The sequence below is a fragment of the Thalassophryne amazonica genome, chromosome 10 (assembly GCF_902500255.1).
Source record: "Thalassophryne amazonica chromosome 10, fThaAma1.1, whole genome shotgun sequence".
In the NCBI taxonomy this organism is placed as follows: domain Eukaryota; kingdom Metazoa; phylum Chordata; class Actinopteri; order Batrachoidiformes; family Batrachoididae; genus Thalassophryne; species Thalassophryne amazonica.
Window position 1 is genome coordinate 112762548 of NC_047112.1, and position 23853 is coordinate 112786400.

At 44.0% G+C, this 23853-nt stretch overlaps 1 protein-coding gene across 1 annotated transcript in view; it reads left to right on the forward strand.

The window, feature by feature from the left end:
- Positions 1 to 23853, forward strand: part of btbd8 (BTB domain containing 8) — a 174933-nt gene that overhangs the window by 19323 nt on the left and 131757 nt on the right. Inside the window, exons 5-7 of the mRNA XM_034180720.1 lie at positions 3956 to 4045; positions 22167 to 22247; positions 22321 to 22417. Coding sequence (XP_034036611.1) covers positions 3956 to 4045; positions 22167 to 22247; positions 22321 to 22417 — 268 coding nt within the window. The remainder of the gene's footprint in view (positions 1 to 3955; positions 4046 to 22166; positions 22248 to 22320; positions 22418 to 23853) is intronic.

The window sequence follows — 23853 nt, forward strand, 5'->3', positions numbered from 1 at the left end:
CTTCAACTTCCACCAAAGATTTTCAATTGGATTAAGATCTGGACTATTTGCAGGCCATGACATTGACCCTATGTGTCTTTTTGCAAAGAATGTTTTCACAGTTTTTGCTCTATGGCAAGATGCATTATCATTTTGAAAAATGATTTCATCATCCCCAAACATACTTTCAATTGATGGGATAAGAAAAGTGTCCAAAATATCAATGTAAACTTGTGCATTTATTGATGATGTAATGACAGCCATCTCCCCAGTGCCTTTACCTGACATGCAGCCCCATATCATCAATGACTGTGGAAATTTACATGTTCTCTTCAGGCAGTCATCTTTATAAATCTCATTGGAACGGCACCAAACAAAAGTTCCAGCATCATCACCTTGCCCAATGCAGATTTGAGATTCATCGCTGAATATGACTTTTATCCAGTCATCCACAGTCCACGATTGCTTTTCCTTAGCCCATTGTAACCTTGTTTTTTTCTGTTGAGCTGTTAATGATGGCTTTCGTTTAGCTTTTCTGTATGTAAATCCCATTTCCTTTAGGCAGTTTCTTACAGTTCGGTCACAGACGTTGACTCCAGTTTCCTCCCATTCGTTCCTCATTTGTTTTGTTGTGCATTTTCGATTTTTGAGACATATTGCTTTAAGTTTTTTGTCTTGACGCTTTGATGTCTTCCTTGGTCTACCAGTATGTTTGCCTTTAACAACCTTCCCATGTTGTTTGTATTTGGTCCAGAGTTTAGACACAGCTGACTGTGAACAACCAACATCTTTTGCAACATTGCGTGATGATTTACCCTCTTTTAAGAGTTTGATAATCCTCTCCTTTGTTTCAATTGACATCTCTCGTGTTGGAGCCATGATTCATGTCAGTCCACTTGGTGCAACAGCTCTCCAAGGTGTGATCACTCCTTTTATATGCAGACTAACGAGCAGATCTGATTTGATGCAGGTGTTAGTTTTGGGGATGAAAATTTACAGGGTGATTCCATAATTTATTCCTCAAAATTGAGTGATTCCATATTTTTTTCCCTCTGCTTGGTCTAAAAAAGTAACCGTTACTGACTGCCACAATTTTTTTTTTTCCTGATTTCTTATAGTGTTTCTTAAAGCCAGATAGTTGCCATTTGAAATGACTTTAGTTTTGTGTCATGTCTGTGATCTGCTTTTTTTTCTACAAAATTAAACAACTGAATGAACATCCTCCGAGGCCGGTGATTCCATCATTTTTGCCAGGGGTTGTATCTGCTATACCATAATGGTGCGTAGCCTTGTGTACGGAGTAAGTCTTAATCAGCACCACACTTGCCAACCAACACCTTGATGATACAGTGAGGCAAATAAGTATTTGATCCACTGTTGATTTTGGAAGTTTTCCTACCTAGAAAGAATGGAGAGGTCTGCAATTTTTATTGTAGGTGCACTTCAGCTGTCAGAGACAGAATCTAAAAAAAAAAAACCCTGAAAATCACACTGTATGATTTTTTTTTTATTTTTATTAATTAATTTGCATTTTATTGCATGAAATAAGTATTTGATACAATAGAAAAACAGGCCTTAATATTTGGTACAGAAACCCTTGTTTGCATTTACAGAGGTCAGGCTTTTCCTGCAGTTCTTGACCATTTGCACACACTGCAGCAGCTGTCTCCATCATAACATGATCAAATCAAATCAAATCAATTTTATTTATATAGCACCAAATCACAACAAACAGTTGCCCCAAGGCACTTTATATTGTAAGGCAAGGCCATACAATAATTACGGAAAAACCCCAACGGTCAAAACGACCCCCTGTGAGCAAGCACTTGGCGACAGTGGGAAGGAAAAACTCCCTTTTAACAGGAAGAAACCTCCAGCAGAACCAGGCTCAGGGAGGGGCAGTCTTCTGCTGGAACTGGTTGGGGCTGAGGGAGAGAACCAGGAAAAAGACATGCTGTGGAGGGGAGCAGAGATCAATCACTAATGATTAAATGCAGAGTGGTGCATACAGAGCAAAAAGAGAAAGAAACACTCAGTGCATCATGGGAACCCCCCAGCAGTCTAAGTCTATAGCAGCATAACTAAGGGATGGTTCAGGGTCACCTGATCCAGCCATAACTATAAGCTTTAGCAAAAAGGAAAGTTTTAAGCCTAATCTTAAAAGTAGAGAGGGTGTCTGTCTCCCTGATCTGAATTGGGAGCTTGTTCCACAGGAGAGGAGCCTGAAGGCTCTACCTCCCATTCTACTCTTACAAACCCTAGGAACTATAAGTAAGCCTGCAGTCTGAGAGCGAAGCACTCTATTGGGGTGATATGGTACTATGAGGTCCCTAAGATGAGATGGGACCTGATTATTCAAAACCTTATAAGTAAGAAGAAGAATTTTAAATTCTATTCTAGAATTAACAGGAAGCCAATGAAGAGAGGCCAATATGGGTGAGATATGCTCTCTCCTTCTAGTCCCTGTCAGTACTCTAGCTGCAGCATTTTGAATTAACTGAAGGCTTTTCAGGGCACTTTTAGGACAACCTGATAATAATGAATTACAATAGTCTAGCCTAGAGGAAATAAATGCATGAATTAGTTTTTCAGCGTCACTCTGAGACAAGACCTTTCTAATTTTAGAGATATTGCGCAAATGCAAAAAAGCAGTCCTACATATTTGTTTAATATGCGCATTGAATCACTTTTGATCAGTCCTGACTCCAAGATTTCTCACAGTATTACTAGAGGTCAGGGTAATGCCATCCAGAGTAAGGATCTGGTTAGACACCATGTTTGTAAGATTTGTGGGCCCAAGTACAATAACTTCAGTTTTATCTGAGTTTAAAAGCAGGAAATTAGAGGTCATCCATGTCTTTGTCTGTAAGACAATCCTGCAGTTTAGCTAATTGGTGTGTGTCCTCTGGCTTCATGGATAGATAAAGCTGGGTATCATCTGCGTAACAATGAAAATTTAAGCAATGCTGCCTAAGGGAAACATGTATAAAGTGAATAAAATTGGTCCTAGCACAGAACCTTGTGGAACTCCATAATTAACCTTAGTCTGTGAAGAAGATTCTCCATTTACATGAACAAATTGTGATCTGTTAGATAAATATGATTCAAACCACCGCAGCGCAGTGCCTTTAATACCTATGGCATGCCCTAATCTCTGTAATAAAATTTTATGGTCAACAGTATCAAAAGCAGCACTGAGGTCTAACAGAACAAGCACAGAGATGAGTCCACTGTCTGAGGCCATAAGAAGATCATTTGTAATTATCTTATCTGAGCTAAGCACTAAGTCAGACAAAAGGTCTGAAAATTCACAGAGAAACTCACAGTAACGACCAGGTGGACGATAGATAATAACAAATAAAACTGGTTTTTGGGACTTCCAGTTTGGATGGACAAGACTAAGAGTCAAGTTTTCAAATGAATTAAAGCTCTGTCTGGGTTTTTGATTAATTAATAAACTGGAGTGGAAGATTGCTGCTAATCCTCCGCCTCGGCCCGTGCTACGAGCGTTCTGGCAGTTAGTGTGACTCGGGGGTGTTGACTCATTTAAACTAACATATTCATCCTGCTGTAACCAGGTTTCTGTAAGCATCCTCACCACATCATGTTATTGATGTGGCGAGGATGCTGTAGGTGGAGATGTGCTGCGACAAGGAGTTTTGAGGTGGTGAGAAGGCGTGACAGCATGGTGCAAGGTGCATGGAGAAACCATAATAATGCTTACACAGGGGAAAACTAGAAATTAAATGGGCTAAAATACAACACTAATATACACCGGTTTGAAAAAAATCCAAAATAATACAATAAGAAACAAAAACCACACCAGACAATGACATTGTACTACTTGAAGCTAATGCGTTACAGCCGACTCTGAGGAACTGTAAGAAAATGGTGTGCAAAACGTAAGCTGTTGTGCTAGCTAGGTCTCTCATGTTGCGACATTTAAAAGTGACATTTCTGCTTTATGGATTTGTAGGGCCATCCTGTGTGCACGATGCGAGTACTTTCGAGCTATGTTGAGTGGGAGTTGGATGGAGAGCTCAAGACAGTGCATCCCCCTGCAAGGGTAAGACTGACTAAGATATCAATCAGTCTGTTCCAACCATGGTCCATTCCATTTTCAGTTTTCCCCCTGATGATAATAAACAGTAACATCCAAGATGTCCGCTATCTTGTTCCCATAGACTGTATACATCCCGGACGAAGCCTGTGTGACATCACCTATAGATGTTCTATAGAGAACTGGAACAGCCGATATGAAACCCATGTCTGGGCTTCATCCATAGCATTGCCATGTTGACAGCAGTGGCATAATGAACTTATTAATGCATAAAGTGGTGGAGCATGGGCACCTCAGTGTGTGGCAAAACAAGCCTGAATCACCTAAGCTAATGTGCTATCCTCAGTTTGGGTGTTTACTAAATCATATTTTTGGGGTCTATGTGGTGGTTCTCCTAACGATTTTCTTTAGTGTGGTTATTAAATGCTATAAGATGCTTATTTTCTCATTACATGTGCATTAATGGAATCTCATGGATCAAGTTACAGACAGCTGCTAAAAGCGCTAATGCTGTTGGCGTACAATGTTAAAAAAGAGAGGTGCAGCAGGCATGTCTTAAATGATCTGTTAAGACCTTTCACCACACAGCAAGCCATATTATACCAGGTGTTTGTAATAAATACTCCAAATGAACCACACAGCCCTCCACAACAGCCGAGTCCCAACGGACACCGAGTTATGATCGGATGCTACAAAAGGTGGAGACTTTGAGAGAGGGGTCAAGGAGGCATTCTTTATGAAACGTTTGAAACCCAGCCTTAACCGGGGAGGGGGTCTGAGACACGCCAATGGGGTACTCAGGTCAAAGCAGTTTCAGTCTTTTGTTCATGGTAATGAGTCATTCACGTCATCAGCAGAGTCGTCAAGGGAGCCACAGCTGCAATCACAGCGGTCTAAGGTTCTAAAAACATTCTGGATTCACACGCCATTCCAACTCATTATAGAAACTTTGCATAATAGAGAGAATACTGACCCACCTTTCGTCAAAAAAGTGACAGCTGCCAATCATAATCGACTACGTCACTAAGCCCCGCCCCCTCTATGATGTCACAGCCAATCAGAATCGATGACGTCTCTATGTCCCGCCCCTAAACCCCTCCCCTAGTCCCGCCTCCAAGCCCCGCCCCTTATGACATCACAGCCAATCATAATCGATGACGTCACTATGTCCCACCCCTAAGCCCCACCCCTAGTCCCGCCTCCGAGCCCCCGCGCCCTTATGACGTCACATCCAATCAGAGTCGATGACGTCAGTATGCCTTGCCCCCGGCTCCTCCCCTAGCCCCACCCCCCAAGCTCCTCCCCTAACCCCGCCCAAGCACCGCCTCCAAGCCATACCTCCCCTCCCACCCAGGGTCTAATATTTTAATGTCATTTTATTTCATGAATTAAAGAATGATTAAAAATACCTAGATCTTTTTAATGTATTAAAGAATTAACTAATTCTGAAATAATTAAACATAAATCAGTGTCTATTATTTAATGCCCCTTTAATATTTTTAATTCTTAAATTATTACGTTTCCTTTTCTGTTTTTTAATTCGTAAATTAAAGAAGGGAAACAAATAGCCGTCTCTCGGCTGTAAGTCTTTGCAGCAAGACGGTCAAATACCCACGCATAGAGCCGCTCGCGGAAACATGATGCCCAAGTAAGTTTCTTCACTCTGGCCGAGGGTGAGACTGCCACTCGAGGAACCCCACGGGTGGCGCTTACTTCCGCCGATTGGGGTGTCTTCTCCGCGGCGGCGGGCTCGATGATTCGCGACACGGTCAACCCTGAACCTCCAGGAGATCGGACGCCGGAAAAGAAGAAAACACGCTTCCAACTCACCTGGCTCAGCACCCAGGGGCCGCGCTATAGGGTGATATTTCAGCGTGGACCTCCTGACACTGTCTCTGAGGGTGAAATTAAGTTGGAGCGGGTTAGTGCCAGCGGCCACGTCAGAAGCGTCACAGCTGCGGCTGAGAGCTGGCATGAGATGTTCAACACCTGCAACGACAGGATTACGGGCCTCTTTACAAGGTGCCTGGCCTGGAGGGACGTTATCGAAGTCCGAAAAAACTTGGCCCCTCTTTTTACTTAAAAAAATAAATAAAAAAAAAAAAAAAAAAAAAAAAAAAAAAAAAAAAACTCTGACGTAGCTCCTCCCCGCATGCATGGGGGTTTCTATAAAAACCAGGGGACCACATCTCATTCAAGCATCGGACGACGAACCAGCATGAGCTCCTCAACCTCTCCCATTGCAGCGGCCGACGACATCGCTTGTGACTGCGCGCTCGACTGTGGAAGAGACCTGCCGTCCCTGAGCCAGGCTTCACGGACCCGCGGCGGGTACGAGAGCCCGTGGGGAGTTCAGCTCGAGCCGGTCTGGGGCGAGATCCATCCTTCTCACGCGCTTTCCAGCCCGGGAGGCGTGGGGTCTCTTCCCGCTGTCACGGAGGCTGCGAGTCCGCGGGAGGTACAAGACCTCGAGCCGGCTGAGAAATACGCCACATCTTTCGCATCTGACCGGCCTGACGGGTTCCTGTCAGAGGAATTCCTGAAAACGGTGAAAGTCGGCGTGGCACACTTACTTTTGGCTGTGATCAAAAGTTACAGACAAAAACTCTGTTACGGGTGTGAGATCGATCACCCCAGCCAGCGCCAGCACGAATGCCTGGACCCGTTAAATGAATATTTCTTTACCGGACATTTTGAGAGATTAATGGTGAGACTCTGGAGACCGACCTTCATCCCGGCTGTGGTAAAGCTCCTAGCAATTGCTTTTTTCTCTGTGTGTGTGACTTTAATGAATGTAATAAAGCACATATTCTAAACCTTATACGGCCTGTGTTCTTTCCTATAATATTGTTGAAAAAGGGTGAAATGTTTTACAAATCAAATTTATGTAGCGCCAAAACCACAACAAAACAGTTGCCCCAAGGCGCTTCATATTGCAAGACAGAGTCATACAAACGAGGTTTTGGTGGAAAAAAAGGTGCTCGTATGAATTAATGAGGGGTTTTAACACGGTCTTATTAAAAGCTCGAGGCTGCTCTGTGAGCGCTCTCCGCGGTGCTGAATCAGAGTTCAATTTAACGTTTCCAAGAGCGCCTATTTAAAACGTATACTTTTTTCCTTCACGCATGTTGTGTTTAATAAACATGAACAATTGCTTTTTTCTCTGTGTGTGTGACTTTAATGAATGTAATAAAGCACATATTCTAAACCTTATACGGCCTGTGTTCTTTCCTATAATATTGTTGAAAAAGGGTGAAATGTTTTACAAATCAAATTTATATAGCGCCAAAACCACAACAAAACAGTTGCCCCAAGGTGCTTCATATTGCAAGACAGAGTCATACAAACGAGGTTTTGGTGGAAAAAAAGGTGCTCGTATGAATTAATGAGGGGTTTTAACACGGTCTTATTAAAAGCTCGAGGCTGCTCTGTGAGCGCTCTCCGCGGTGCTGAATCAGAGTTCAATTTAATGTTTCCAAGAGCTCCTATTTAAAACAAAAGACTAATATTTATGGTCGCTAAAACATATAAAAATGCAAAAGGACTATCCGGTTCATCATTCTGAAGAGATCCGTCTTAAAAGATGGGTGATGAGGGTTTAATGAAGGATGTATATTATAGTCCGGTAAATCCGGGGAGTTTTGGAGGGCCGGAGCGTTTACGCAGGGCTATGACCGATCAACACGGCTCTAAAATTCGTATGAAGCATATCAGAGATTTCCTGTCGGGGGAAGATGCATACACATTACACAAACCTGCCAGGACGCATTTTCCAAGAAAGAGTATTTGTCACAAACCCGCTTAACCAATTTCAGGCGGATTTATGCGACATGCAGGGGTTATCAGATTTTAACGACGGGTACAAGTACCTGCTGACCGTTATCGATATCTTCTCAAAAAAAGCGTATGCCAGACCTCTGAAGTCAAAGCAAGGGCGCGAAGTCTCACAGGCCTTTGCCTCACTCTTAAAGCAGAGCGGGGTGCCTTTGAAGATGCAGACTGATGCCAGGAAAGAGTTTTTTAACAAACCGTTCAAGGATTTAATGAAAAAACACCGGATTCTACATTTTGCCACCGCAAGTGATCTGAAAGCCTCGGTTGTCGAGAGGTTTAATCGCACGCTAAAGACGAGAATGTGGAGATATTTTACTGCTAAAAACACGAGAAGATACATCGACGTCCTACCCTCTTTACTCACGGCTTATAACGAGAGTTATCATAAAAGCATTAAGATGAGGCCGAATGAGGTTAATGATCGAAATGTCGATCAAGTGTTTCAAAATTTGTACGGGGCATCCACCCTACGCAGGAGGCCTGTGAAGTGTAAATATAAGGTCGGAGATATAGTCAGGGTCTCCAAGCTCAGGGGAGTTTTTGATAAAAAATATGAACAAAGTTTTACGGATGAAATGTTCACGGTGTCAGAATGTATACAACGTACGCCGCCCGTTTATAAATTGAAAGATTATGACGGCGAGATCATTGAAGGTTCATTCTATGAACCGGAATTGCAGAAGGTTAAAATAGCAAAAGACAGACCGTATCAGGTTCAAGAAATTATTCGTGAACGTTTTACCAAGGGAAAGAAATTTGTATTTGTCAGATGGAAAAATTGGCCCGAGAAATTTAACTCCTGGGTTCCCGCGGACCAGCTGATGGCCGTATAAATATGAGAACTTCCATCTTCAACCGACATATGAGAAATGGATCGGGATCTGAAACACGGATTTTATATGACTCTGCCTTCAAACGCCAGCCTAAAAGTATTCCCGGACAATACAATTTCATGCTACCAGGTGGACTTGGCTCGACACCTGGATCTAGAGGGTGACTGGGATGTGGCGCTGACAGAAATTTCTTATCCGCACACCTGGTTAAATATCCCGGAAAAGCCTTCCTGTACGTTCCAGGTGATGAAAATTACAGGCAAGAACAAACTCGCCGTTCACTCGCGATATTTTGACACGGGATATTATGATAACTTTGAGGTTATTGCAGGGCTGATAAACCCTCGTTTGAAGACTATAGATCCGAATCTGACTTTAAAATATGATGATATCCAGAAAAAGTTTCTGTGGGAAGGAGACGGTACCAGCCAGGTATATTTTGAAGCCCCGACGGCGTACATGCTGGGGATGCACCCTAATCAATGGCTGAGATGCGGACCCGGGGTCACGAGCTGTCCCCGCTACCCCGATATAAAAGCAGGGATGTATCACCTGTTATACAGACGTTGTACAGCCTCAGGCGGTGGGTGACGCTTTTGCTCCTCTCCTCCGAGCGTTCGAAATTGGAGGTCGTTTCGGGGAAATAATTACAAAGAAATTCAACCCCGCTTATTACATCCCGGTCTCCAAAAGACGTATTGAGACAATACGCATTGAAATCAAAAGCGATCAAGATCGAACGGTGGATTTCAGATACGGTAAAGTGGTTGTGACATTACATTTTAAACCGGCGGGATAAAAAAAAATGGCTGGGGCAGCGCACAAAGCCGACATTTATAGATTTGTGCCTTACTATGAAAATCAAGTCGGGAACGGCCTTCACGGGTTCCACGGCGCTCCTGTTATGTACGGGCGCGGGCTCGGGAACATATTTTCGAAACTGTTCAAATTTGTGTCGCCGCTGATTAAACAAGGATACACGATCGCCAAACCTCACCTGAAAAACGCAGCCCGAAGCATCGCTTCCGACGTAGTGAGCCGCGTTGTTGAGAGGGCCGGACGGAGTCAGGAGCCCGAGCAGCAGCAGGGGTCCGGGATCATGGTGCTCTCAAGAAGGCCCCGGAAACGCCCCCCGGGGAAACGGGTCAAAACGGTTAAAAAGCGAAAGACCCCCGGAAAAAGCAGAACAGTTCGAAGGAAGCATAAGAAGAGGAGGTTGTCCGGGGATATTTTCTCTTAAACAATGTCTCTTTTGCGAAATAATTCCCCCGAATGCACCATGAGCGAATTGGATTATTCGCCGTCCCCGGGACCCAGCTGTCCATGGAGCAAAGCCAATACGTTGAAGTCAGCCCGTTATCAGCCCTGACGGACATGGGCCCTATCGAGTTTTTTATCCCCGGAGACGGTGAGAGGTATTTAGACCTCAATAATACGCTGCTTTATCTGCGAATGAAAATTACAAACGCCGACGGGACTGACCTGGCATGGGCGTCATAAATTATCCTCTCAATACGATTTTCTCACAAGTCGACGTGACTCTGGGTGACCGGCTGATTTCCCAGTCCAGCGCGACGCACCCGTACAGGGCAATGATTGAGACGCTGCTGAACTTTTCCCCCGCTTCATTGAAATCGCAGTTCACGGGCGGTTTGTTTTACAAGGACACCCTGGGTCAGCACAATTCGACCGCTGTGGAGGACGCGGGCCCGAATAAAGGCCTCATGAGCAGAGCGCGCTTTAGCGCCGAATCGCGTGAATTTCAAGTTCAGGGTCCGCTGCACGCGGACATATTTTTCTGCGAGAGGCTTCTTCTGAATAACATTGATCTAAGAGTTAAATTAATTCGAGCCAGCGATGCTTTCTGCCTGATGGGGCTGGCGGCCTCCACTTTCAAGCTGAAAATTCTGGGCGCGTCCCTATTCTTTAAGAAAGTCACCATATCCCCTGCAGTGAGATTGGGCCACTCCGCGGCTCTCATGAAAGGGAACGCCGTGTACCCGTTATCACGAATCAACGTTAAGACTTACGTGATCCCCAGCCATTCCAGGATATGCAACCAGGAGAACCTGTTTTTAGGAACCATGCCCAAATATGTGGTTCTGGGTATGGTATGGTCTGTCCCCGTTTGAATTTGCACACTATGACCTGGAGTACCTCGCACTCAGTCAAAACGGGAGACAGCTGCCGGCTAAAGCTTTCCAGCCTGAATTTAACAACAAACTCTCTGTCAGGGAGTTTTACAATCTCTACACCGCGACCGGACGACACCTCAAAGACCAGCCTCTCTGTATAGACCGGGAGGATTTTGCGCACGGCTACGCGCTGTACGTCTTCAATTTAAACCCGGAGGAGGACAGCGGCGCTCTGAGCCCCGTCTCCACAGGCACCCTGCGACTTGAAATGAGATTCAGAGTCGCGACTCCGCATACCACCACGCTGATAGTGTACGCGTGTTATGATTCTCTCCTGGAGATTAATTCCAAGCGACAGGTCCTTGTGGATTTTTACTGATGAACACCCTGGAATTGGACGCTGTTATGAGGGGCTTAATAGGAGACCTGTTTGCCGGTGTTTTTGCGTCTGACGAGTTATTCCGGATCAAGCCGGGCCCTCCCGTATATTTCATTGTAAACACCCACCCTAGACATTTACCGGGGGAACACTGGTTAGCGCTCACCGTTGAAAAAAATGGTCGAGCCACATTTTTTGACTCGTTCGGCCTCAGCCCTGACTTTGATTACTACCCTAAAAGCATCCTGCGATATCTGGAGAATCTCCCAGATGTTAAAAACATTCTGTATCACAACAAGCAGCTTCAGCACGAGTTATCCGACGTATGCGGACAACACTGCGTGTATTATCTGTATAACAGAGCCAGTGGGAAGTCGTACCGGGACGTGGTGTCTTTATACTCCGAAAATACTATCGCGAACGATGATTTGGTTTCTGATTTTGTGAAAAGATATCGTTATTGCCTTAAGAAAAGCTGCAATACCTCCTGTAACCAGCTAGCAGGGCCTCTGCATGAGTTTAAATATTGTCACGGCTTGTGTTAACCGGCGTTCCTATTTTTTTTATGTTTTTCCGTGTGAAAATGTAACCCCCGTCTTAGAACGCTCTCCCGATCATACCTTTAAAGTTTTATCGCGTTTGGATAATTTAAACCCCCGTTTTTAAACGTAGAAAGAAGCTTTGACCTTTGATTTTTTTATGTGTTTTTTTCGCCTGAAAACGGGATGGATGTGTGAGAGCGGCCTTCCGATCATACCTTTAAAGTTTTATCGCGTTTGCATAATGTAAACCCCCGTTTTTAAACGTAGAAAGAAGCTTTGACCTTTGATTTTTTTTTTATGTGTTTTTTTCGCCTGAAAACGGAGTGGATGTGTGAGAGCGGCCTTCCGATCACACCTTTAGTTTTATCGCGTTGTAAACCCCCGTTTTTAAACGTAGAAAGAAGCTTTGACCTTTGATTTTTTTTTTATGTGTTTTTTTCGCCTGAAAACGGAGTGGATGTGTGAGAGCGGCCTTCCGAACATACCTTTAAAGTTTTATCGCGTTTGCACGCTTTAAAACATTGTTATTAAGTACAGAAAGAAGTGTTAATCTTTGATCCTAAATTTTTTTTTATGTGTTTTTTTTCGCCTGAAAACGGGGTGGATGTGTGAGAGTGGCCTTCCGATCATACCTTTAAAGTTTTATCGCGTTTGCATGATGTAAACCCCCATTTTTAAACGTAGAAAGAAGTTTTGACCTTTGACCTTTGATTTTTTTTTATGTGTTTTTTTGTGAAAAATGTTCCGGATGTGTAGAAAATGCACCCCCGATCATACCTTTAATGTTTTTCATTTTTTTTGCATCGTTGTTATTAAGTAGAGAAGTGTTGAAAGTTGTTTTTTAAACCGTATACCGAATAAAAGTGATGAAGGCCGGAGATGAGTTTCAGTCGGTGTTTTATTAGTAACAATATACAAAAACGTGACTGACTGCGATGTATTTTAAAGAATCTTGATCATAATATCCAGTCAGTTTTTAATTCGATACCCTCCTTTTATGGTGAGAAACCTTCCCAGCGTTGGAAGTCTTTTTTTTTCTTAAGTTTCTTCCTGGCTGGCGAATCGGTTAAAAGAAGGGATTCATCCGGCGAGCTGCTCCGGCCTTTTTTAAGCTTCTGAAACTGCTCGCGGGCTTGCAGGTTTGATACGCACGCCACCGGAATGTTCCGCTCCTGTAAAATATTGAGGAACTTCACCCAGCCTGTAGGGGGGCTCGATTTCTTGAACGAGGATCCGAGATGTTTCATAAGATCTATGGTGTGAGACCCCCTCACGACTTTCCCCTTGTAAATAAATTCCCCCGACGGACTCCAGCGCGTATCACCCTTCGATAATTTCCTCATAATATATTCAGCGTTTCTACGCTCTCTGGAGGGGATATTCTTCAGGACCTCTGTGACAGTCTCATCCTCCTCCTCCTCCACCCCCTCCTCCTCAGGTTGCTTAGCGACGCGAGTCTCTTGCGGGGGTGAAACGCGTGATTCGAGTTCCCCCTGCTTGATCAGGGTTAAATAGCGCTGCAGCAGAGCCTCATACTTTTTAATTTTTTCATAAGGAGAGTGAGTACGTTCTTCCAGTATACCTCGCATTCGCGAGTCTAAATCATTTTCCGCCGTTTGTCTGATGTTATTTCCGCTCGGCGGAACGGAATGACCGAGTTGAAGCATCTGCTGTGGAGTGAGTAAAAACATCTTTTGCGCCGCTTTGAACGCCATTATCCTCTGGGTACTATTAGACTCGTTATAACGGGCAGGGCCGCGGCGAGCAGAGGCAGGAGAAAGCCGCCTGTCTGAATCAACGCTCCCCGCTTCTTTTTATAACTGGTTTTTCTGTCGGCCAGAAGACGTAAAACTCTTTTTCGTTTTTTCAAGGCCCGGAATTGAGAGTCGCTCAAGGCGATATTCCCCTTTAATATATTCAAAGCGATCTCGGATAAAGTTTACAGAAGCTCCGGCCTGCAGGTCTTCAGGCTGTAGTGACGCTCCCTCGCCCCTGCTCTGATTAGCACTTTAAGAGCGGGGGCGTTCCTTTTTAAAAGAGAGCTCATGTCCGTTTATCTTTCTGCAAATAAACTGTGGGCCACTCGTGCGGGAGTAATCCCGATCTCAGTCTGAACTGATCTGGACACTCCTGCGTGCAGTCCAGTAATAAATACCCGTAAGGTACGCTCGTAGCATCATCAAGTGCCTCCAAAAAAAATTTTCTGCCGGGAAACATTTGCTGAGCCAGAATGTTCATCTGTAACTTGTATCTGGGGTTTTTAAACAGCACCATATAATTACAATTCAAACTGATGGTTCGACTGTATTTCCCTTTATGAAACACGTTCTGTGTGATCATGATGACGCTCATATTCCGGTGATGTCTGTACTGGGTGAAAATTCTTACAACTTCAGGATGATCCGTTGCTTGAAAGATGAGATCGTCCAAAATAACCAGATGGCTCTGACCTTCAGGGAAAAGGCTGTCGTCCAGAAATGAGTCAGGGAGTCCTCTTACAAATTTAATATTTTTATTCTTCAGTTCAGAATACAGAGGTTGTTCAGACGTATACAGCCATACAATGTTGTCAGGCACATATCTCATAGCGTGGCTACAATTTTCCAGCAATGTTTTCACAAACACAGTCTTTCCCGAACCACTCGGTCCAACGATGAGACAGGAGAATGGGAGCTGAAGTCTGGGGTCAATCTCCACCATATTTCCAGAGTGAGACATGTTTCAAAATCCGAACGGTTCGGTTTCCCCGTCCTTTAAAAGACGCCGCTTGTCATACACCACCCTGAAGGATTTTTGAAATGACACGTATGTCAAACTGAAACTGCTTTTATGACGTTTAATTCCCTGCTGCGGCGTTATGATAGATGCAGCGAGGGCGGGATCTTTTATATAACCCTCGACCAGATCTTTGACGCTGTCAAAGTTTATTTTCTGACAGCTTTCGTGGGTTTGAGTGATCCCCTTCACACGCATGACCGTTTTACCTCGTGCGGTTTTATATGCGTAACTTTTAGGTCCCGCTGCTGCAAACTCTGTGATGACGTCGCCGTTCAACTTGTCGGTGAGCTGCCCCAGATAATTACCGGTAGGCAGCGGGGTTTCACCCCGCCTACAAACGTAAATCAGGCTATCGGTATCATAATACAGAATCCTGTCAGGATTTGCCACAGCCTCCATAAAACCGTACAAGGTCAAACGCGCGTACGCCGTTGTAAACGCCGCGATGAAAATATTGACGGTTTTACCCGGTCGGCTGACGTACCGCGGACCGTACCTCCATTGAACCATAGCCGCCTGACTGCTGAGGAATGTTAGATATGTGACCTCGTACTCTTCAGAAAACAGATACCTGAACAGATCGTCAGCGTTTTTAATGAGCGCGGTCTGCGTCAGATTTGCCCTCTGGGCGAATTTCCCCCAGAAGGAGTTGAGGCAGATCTTAGCCATCTGTTGTTTTGCCGGATTGTGACTGATTTTTTCTGGGTCTAAACAAATCTTCTGATTCAGCCAGTAGTCCGTGATATATTTTTCTCTGCTCTCGGGGTCTTTATCAAATTCGGGAGGGAAACCAGAGGCTTCCTGCTTGTGTTTTAAGAAGGTGTTTATGTACCCCTCAAAGATTTTATCACTTTTTTCCTCAAAATGCCAGACTTCAAAAATCTTAGCTACAGCATAGCCTGTATCCAGAGCTTTGTGGAATTCCGGGGTCGTCCAAGTCCCAGACAGAGCTCTCTGCTGCTGACTGTGTGAACGCTCCAGCTTGATTATTTTCATCAGCGCAGGTGCGACACAGAGTAAACACCAGTTTACCGTGAGGAGTTCTGTGTGGGAGGACGGGGAATTTTAGCCCCCGGGGCGGGTACACGATGGCTTAAATTCACTGGCTTCCTGTCCCGGTGAGATCAGATATTAAAGTTCTGCTACTTGTCTGTAAAATTGTTCACGGACTGGCACCTCCGTACCTAGCTGATCTAATTAAACCTTACGTACCGGCCCGGGCTTTGCGTTCTCAGGGTTGCAGGACTACTTTGTGTCCCTTGGGTGAATAAGAAGTCTGCAGGTCATAGAGCTTTCTCTTATCGTGCCCCTGCTCTGTGGAATGATCTCCCTGTGTCAGTTAAACAGTCAGATTCTATGGAGACTTTCAAGTCCAGACTTAAGACACACTTATTTTCCCTTTCGTATGGCTAGCATACTGGTATAGTTTTGTTTTACGCTTTTTACTATTTTAATTCATTTTATTAGGAAATGTGCCGCGGCCTCAACTTTACCTAAATTCTGGGTCTTTTACTGAAGCTTAGAGCTAGTGGCCGGCGATCACCTTAGTATTTCCTGTTTTTCTTGTTGTTTAATGCTGGCAAATTATACTGTATTTCTTGTCTTTCTGATGCCTGATTCTGTTTTTTTTCTCTCTGTTTAAGGTGCAGCTCCATCCAGAGATGGGAGTTGTATTTGTGCTGGTGATCCTCCTGTCCTGTGCACCAACAGCTTTTCCTGTATATTTATTTTGTGAACTGTTCTGTAATTTATGTCTGTAGCATGGCCCAAGCAGAGGGTCGCCCCTTTGAGTCTGGTCTGCTTGAAGTTTCTTCCTCAGAGGGAGTTTTTCCTTATCACTGTTACTCTGGGGGTTGGTAAGATTAGACCTTACTTGTGTGAAGCGCCTTGAGGCAACTCTGTTGTGATTTGGCGCTATATAAATGAAATTAAATTGAAATTGAATTGAAATTGAAATTGATGGGTTCATAACTATATTAAAGTCTCCTGCACAGATAAGAATTCCATATGTTTCTAAAGCAATCAGATCTAACACCTTCTTAAAAAAATGTTTTACTGCTCCCAGGGGGAGCATTGAAGTTGAATGAGGTTACCGCTTCTCCCTCTATTTCCCCTTTCACTAGGATGAATATGCCCTCCTTATCACTTATTTCGGTTATAAATTCAAACCAAGTTGCATTTGATATTAATATTGCCACTCCCTTCTTTTTCCCATTTCTATATGAAGATGAAAAAGTGTTTTTAAATCCCATCTTTTTAAGTTTTTCATGTTCATACCCCTTGAGATGGGTTTCCTGCCAGAATGCAATGTCTGTCTTCTCTCTTTTTATTTTGGCTATCATTTTGCTTCTTTTTATAGGGTTATTTAGCCTATTAACATTCAAGGAGAGTATGTTATAGTATTTATTTTGCATTTAGTTTTATAGGAGCTGTACTTGTGATAGACCTGACATTTAACCAAACTAAAAAAAAACCCAACATGAAACAAATAGATAACACAATATAATGAACTACAGTACAAGAACAGTACTTCCACAGCAAAGCTGACATGTTGCTTTGGATAATGAAGGGGTCAGCCACAAGGTGCGGAGCCCCTCAGGTGACAGAAGAAAAAGAAAAATTTGTGGCTCTCAGTCAACAGTCTGTAGGCACCAGCCTGGCCTTTTATTAGATAAAAATTAAAAGGCTAGTCAAAAGGGGAGAATTAATCTCTGTAATGTTACCTTATTCCAATGTGCTCCGAGTCCGTTACGACGGAGAAACCGAGTCTCCATGTTGGTGTAACTTAAAGAGTAGTAGTGAATGGGGCCATACTTTTCACGCTTTTCCTACCTCCGCTCCTGGCTTTGCTCTCTGGTACTTCTTCAGTTTGTCTCGAATCTGCTTCTGGAACTGTCGGCGTCTTCCATTGTGTCGAGACCCGGTTGTCTCCCACTCCTTCAATCTGGCCCGTTGCGTTTTCTATTTTGCGGTTCATGTCTGCTGTTAGCTTGTCAAATTTTTTATTCATGTCCTCCAGGAAAGAAGTATGGAATTCAGAGGGGTCTGTCTTTAATTCGGCCTGGAGTTTTGATATTCCCACTGCAAACACTTTATTCACTGGTTTTCGAATTAAGTCCAGAGTTTCCTTTTCTTTGCGGTCACCATTTTCCTGCTCTGGGTCCCCACCTGTCATGACTTCATTCTTGGTTTATCGTTCATTAATGTTTTGTCGTCCGTGTCCTCCTTTCTTGCCTTTGTCCCCACTCATAATTGGATTGATTTTTATTTTTTACAAAGCCTCTTGTAAGCTGAATAAGGGGAGAATTTAAGGCTTGTGCCCAGAGCCTCGTGTTCTGCCATTCACGTCACTGCGCCACCGGAAGTCCATGGTCAGTGAAATTTCAATTAAATCCCTTTCATCATTATGTAAAACTCTGAACATTTTATCTAGTATCGTACATACAATGTCTTACCCTGTTAAGTCCTCTGATGGTGAGTTGGAGGAATCTGAAGAGGTCTCAGGTGCCTGTCAGTATTCAGTGGAACTTGAAAAGACCAATACAAATGCTTGTGTTATGTGTCGGACGCAGCTCGGAGAACCGACCAGCGTTTGAAGGACCCAGTATGAAATAAGCAGAGCACGGTACAAAGGCTAACTGAATTTAATACATAACAGTGATAATATAACAAAAGGGTGCGGCCTGGCGTGGTGCGCTCCCAGCAGCGCTAACGGTCCGGAGCCAGAAGCTGTTTCGGACCCAAGGACCCCGCCGACACCCCCCAGGTGGCCGCAACAACCGAGTCTGTGAAAGAAGGAGCCATTATGTGAGTCCACACTCTACACACAGAACACTTAAAGGTGTACAAACAGCAAACACTTCCTGGCTTGATTACTGATCAGCTTCCCAACCTGCAGGCATGGAACATCCAGTTCACAAAACTCCACTGCAGTGGAAGCTGATACATGACTAACAAACAGCTCAATACAATAAGGTGTGAGGGACACCACATTTACTGACTGTATAACTGTTAGTCACAAAATCTAACGTACCTCAGGAAGTGTGCTGACGAGCGTGAGACCTCACCCCCTCCTCTTTCACAGACTGTGCATCAAACCTGGACGTTCTCAGCATCCGCTGTTGATGAGATGGCTCCCGAGACGACGATCTCACCCGTCTGGTCACAAGGTCGAGTCTCTGGCAAATACACACTGTGCACTCCAGTCTTAAATGCCAACATGTTCCAATCCATCCAGATGCACCACAGCTGTGAGTCCTGACGAGTCGCAGGTGATCAGGGTGAGGTCCTGACAGCCTCAGCAACACAGCCACTCAGTCCCAAACGCAAGCCACCTGGGAGGAAAACCAAAAAACAGAAACAAACCGGCAGCCAGGCCCCCCCAGCCATATAACAGCTTGGCCAGTCAAAATTTCATATAAAGCCTTTTCCTCACTGTGTAAACTGCTTGCCACATACAGGACTCTTGCTGGGAACTGCTTTTTCCTTTTGGATGGGTCAGGGATAGCCTTCTTTTGCACACACTGCCGAATTTGGAACCTATCTCAAAATGGAGGCCACCAAGCTTGGCCATCAGTTTACCACTCCTGGGCCAGTCGAGAGGTCATCAAAGGCCACTTTGAGGTACACGCTGCAAAGTATTCTGCAAAGTTACATATGTGACTGAAATACACAGAAGGTTTCACATAACTACAGTCATTAAATAGGTATCAGTCAGGGAACAATTTAAGTCATCTATATAACAGATATTGTTATGGTTTAGAACTCTGGAACTCTAGGAACTGGACCCCAGAATGCAGATGCCAAAACAAGGAGGAATACGATGCAAAACAAGGTGTTTACTTATAGATGTCAGGGAAACAACAAGGTGACATTAAACAATCCAACAAATCCAAAAACGCTTCTCAGACTAAAAGGGAGGTGATGTGAAAAACCAAGCAGATCAAAAACTCAGAGAAGTCTGCAAAAGACAGACTGAAAAATGTGATTACAAAAAAAATACTGTCAGAACGTGCCAGTGAGGGAAAATAATTATGATGATCAGACCTTCAGTGAAGCAGGAATCAGCGGAGTGACAAATTTAATTAAATTTATCAGCTTATAAAGCGCCAAATCACAACAAAAGCCATCTCAAGGTGCCTCACACAGAACAGTTCAACATAAAAATTTAAATAAATAAAATTTTAAAAAATTCAAATACATAATGAAAAACAGAAGTAAAGGAATAAAACAGATAAAAAAGTAAAAACTATTCATAAGAAAGAGAATAAAAATAGGTTTTAAGTCTTGACTTAAAAATGTCATGGACTTAGACTGCCTCACAGTTGCAGGAAGACTGTTCCACAGAGCGGGTGCATGATAAGAAAAGGCTCTTTGACCCACTGACTTCTTCACCCTGGGAACACAGAGAAGTCCCACATCCTGCGACAGCAAAGCCCGGGCCGGCACATAGGGTTCCACCAGATCGGCCAGATAAGACAGCACCAGGCCATTAACAACTTTATAAGTCAATAATCAAACCTTAAAATCTGCTCTCACAGAGACAGGGAGCCAGTGCCACAATGCCAAAATGGGTGTAACATGTTCAAACCTTCTGCTTTGTGCCAAAAGTGTGGCAGCAGCGTTCTGAACCAGACCCCTAATGCTGGACTGTGGTCACCCTGAAAACAGGACATTACAATAATCCAGTCTACAAGAAACAAAAGCATGAATCAAGGTCTCAGCATCAGCCATAAGCAGGATGGGGCGGATCCTCACTATATTTTTCAGATGGAAAACTGCAGTCAAAGTCAGTTTTTTTGTCAATTCTTCATATGTACTAAACATAAAAGGAATCGAAATTTCGTTTTTCACCTTTCCTCTGTGATGACAGGACAAGACATTTCGACAATAAGGACAAGTATTTAGTATTTACAGTGTAGTGTCTGAGGTAATAGTAAAAGTGGAAAGTGCAGTAGTGCAAACCATTCAGTATTTGTAACAGCAGCAGATTTTTGTTAAGACACTGTGCAAGTGGTGTGATGGTGATAAAGTGAATCAGTGCTTCTTGAAAGCCTGGGTGGAGCTGGGGGGAGGGAGTTCAATAATCTGACATCCTGGTGGATGAAGCTCTTTGTGAGTCTGGTGGTGCGGGACCGGAGGCTCCTGTACCTCTTCCCGGAGGGCAGAGTGCTAAACAGGTTGTGTGCAGGATGGCTTGCATCGCCCACAATTGTGGTTGCTTTGCGGGTGAGGTGGGTGGTGTATATGTCTTGCAGAGAGACACCAATGATCCTTCCAGCTTCATTCACTATGCGCTGCAGGGCCTTCCTGTTGTAGTTAGTGCAGCTTCCGCCCCACACAGTGATGCAGCTGGAAAGGATGGTCTCAATGGTGCCACGGTAGAAAGTGCTCATGATGGTTGGTGGAGCACTTGCCTGCTTGAGTTTGCGCAGGAAGTAGAGACGCCGCTGGGCCTTCTTTGCCAATGATGCAGTGTTGGTGGTCCAAGACAGGTCCTCACTGATGTGCACACCCAGGAATTTGGTGCTGCTCACTCTCTCCACAGCAGCACCCTCGATGGTCAGTGGCAGGTGTTGGGTGTGACCTTTCTGGAAGTCAACAACAATCTCCTTGGTCTTGCTGACATTCAGCAGCAGGTTGTTGTTTCTGCACCATGTGGTCAGAAGGTTGACCTCTTCCCTGTAGTGAGTCTCATCGCCCTTGGTGATGAGCCCCAGCAGAGTTGTCATCTGCAAACTTCACTATGTGGTTTGTGCTGTGGGTTGTTCTGCAGTCATGTGTCAGTAATGTGAAGAGCAGGTAGGTTGTGAGATGAATGGGAAAGAAGATTTCTGGAATGAGTTAGATGAGGTGGTGGAGACTGTGCCCAAGTATGAAAGAATGGCGATTGGAGTGGATTTCAATGGGCATGCTGGTGACAGGAGCAGAGGTGGGAAGAAAATAAAGGGTAGATATGGTATTAAGGAGGCTTGGTGTCTTGCCTCACGAGTCTCCTTGCGCATTCGCTCACGTTTTTGAGAACTGTCTACTTTAGGTAGATTCATCATACAATGGCTGTTTGTATTTAAGTCCAGGACATGTCCCATCCAGCTGGCTTTAAAAGTGATGATTTAGTTGTTACACTTGAATGTATGCACACTAAGCCATTCTTTTGACTTTTATTTTTTATTTCATTTATGTCATGTTGTAGAGATCAGTTTTCACTGTGAGTTTAAATGGTATTGTTGTAGAAATTTTTATATAAAGCCTGAATTATTTATTTATTTACTTATGTCTTTTCAGAATTTAAACCTGTAAAAGCTCAGGTGTGCAGAAACCTTTTGGCAGAACTGAAGAGTTGAACTGCATTTGATCTTGGAACAGACAAAAATTAATAAGGGGCACACCTGTTTTTGAAAGCAGTGTGCAGGGGGGTTTAAGATGTGCTTCAGATCTCTGTATCTTGATTGAATGATGAATTTATTTCTTGTATCAGTTGCATGTCTAAACAAGGCTTTAAAAGTCATTTGATGAATTGGGAGCCTAAAGATGGCTCTACCTGTCAGTGCATCCTGTGGGAATTTTTACGTTGTGGATCTGTCACATCTATTTACTATGTAATAATTTTAAAACTTCTGTTATCAGTTTGGGGCCAGAGGAGATGGAAATTGTGCTTCAGTTCATTTATGGGGCCATAGCGGATCTGCCTTCCGGAACCAATTTCAGGTATGGTTTATGAACAGGTTGTCCAGACAGAAGCCCAAAATAAAAGCTAACCTGTATTTGTCCTATATTACAGTCAGGTGGTGTTGGCAGCAGATATGTTGGGTTTGGAGGGTCTCAAAGATGTGGTGGAGATGGTTCTTACCCGAGACCACTGCTGTTTCTTCCCCAAGGTCAGATGTCTGTAGTGAATGTTGATCAATCCCTTAAGTGGCCACATTGTGCAGAAGTTGTTTTTATCTGTTACAGTAACATGGTTGGGTGTTCATGTTGAACTTCCTCAAAGTCCCACAGCTCTACAGTGGGTAATATCTTTAATAAAAACTTCAGTAGCTCTTTTTAGGAAAACTGATGAACTATATTAGCTTGCTGAAAAAGTGTGTAATCTTCAGCAGTCCATTAATATTTATGCAGACTGAACTTTAGATTGACTGTATCTTTGGTAGTTACAGTTTTGGATCATAATATCTGCTTTAGTTGGCTGCGTTGCTCGGATCTGTGTACAGACTGGTCTGATAAGGAGTGTCTGCATTTCTGGCTTTTATTCATTCTTTCTGTTATTTGGATCGACTTCTTCAGAAAGTCGCACCATTTATTGTGGTCCAGAGTATTTCTCTATCACATATTGATATTCGTGGCAGTGGCCTTCATATGGTGCTTGACCACAACTTTGTGTGGTAGTTCAGGGCTCGAAATAGTACGTGCATGTGATAGTTTGTGCACGTATTATTTGAGCGGTGCACGTAATTTTATACTGCACTAGCACTGGTGCAAGTAACTTTATCCAAGTTTTATCAACTATAAGCACCAGTAGAATCAAATCAAATTAATTTTATTTATATAGCACCAAATCACAACAAACAGTCACCACAAGGCGCTTTATATTGTAAGGCAAAAGCCATACAATAATTACAGAAAAACCCCAACGGTCAAAACGACCCCCTATGAGCAAGCACTTGGCGACAGTGGGAAGGAAAACGCCCTTTTAACAGGAAGAAACCTCCAGCAGAACCAGGCTCAGGGAGGGGCAGTCTTCTGCTGGGACTGGTTGGGGCTGAGGGGAGAGAACCAGGAAAAAGACATGCTGTGGAGGGGAGCAGAGATCAATCAATAAATAAGGAAAAACACAATTTCCAGTGTGTTGTCTTCGTCTTCCCTGCGTTTTGACACACAGAGCGAGTTGCTGTGACGATTCGTTTGCGCGCGCACGTGAAAAACAACTGTCTGGGTGCAGGCTGTGAGTTCCTTACTCTCCGCTCAAACTCTGTCATCACTGTGTTAAAAAAGGACATAAGTCCTGCTCACAGACTGATTGCCAGAGACAGGACATGTCCACATGAAGTATAAATCCAGACATCTCCACTTTTACTGACAGACAGTTCCTTCACGCGCGCATCTCGCGGTCACAGGAGGAAAGATAAACTATAACAGAACTCAGAGCACAGACCTGCAGCTCAGCACAAGAATGAATATAAACTAGAAGAGAAATCAGAGTGCACAGTCTGTCTGCAGCCAAACTGTGCACTCTGACTTCTCTGTGCAGAGAACCTGCAGGCTGCGTTCTCACCTCCTCTCTGCCCCCTGCTGTGCGCACCTGACGCAGAAATTC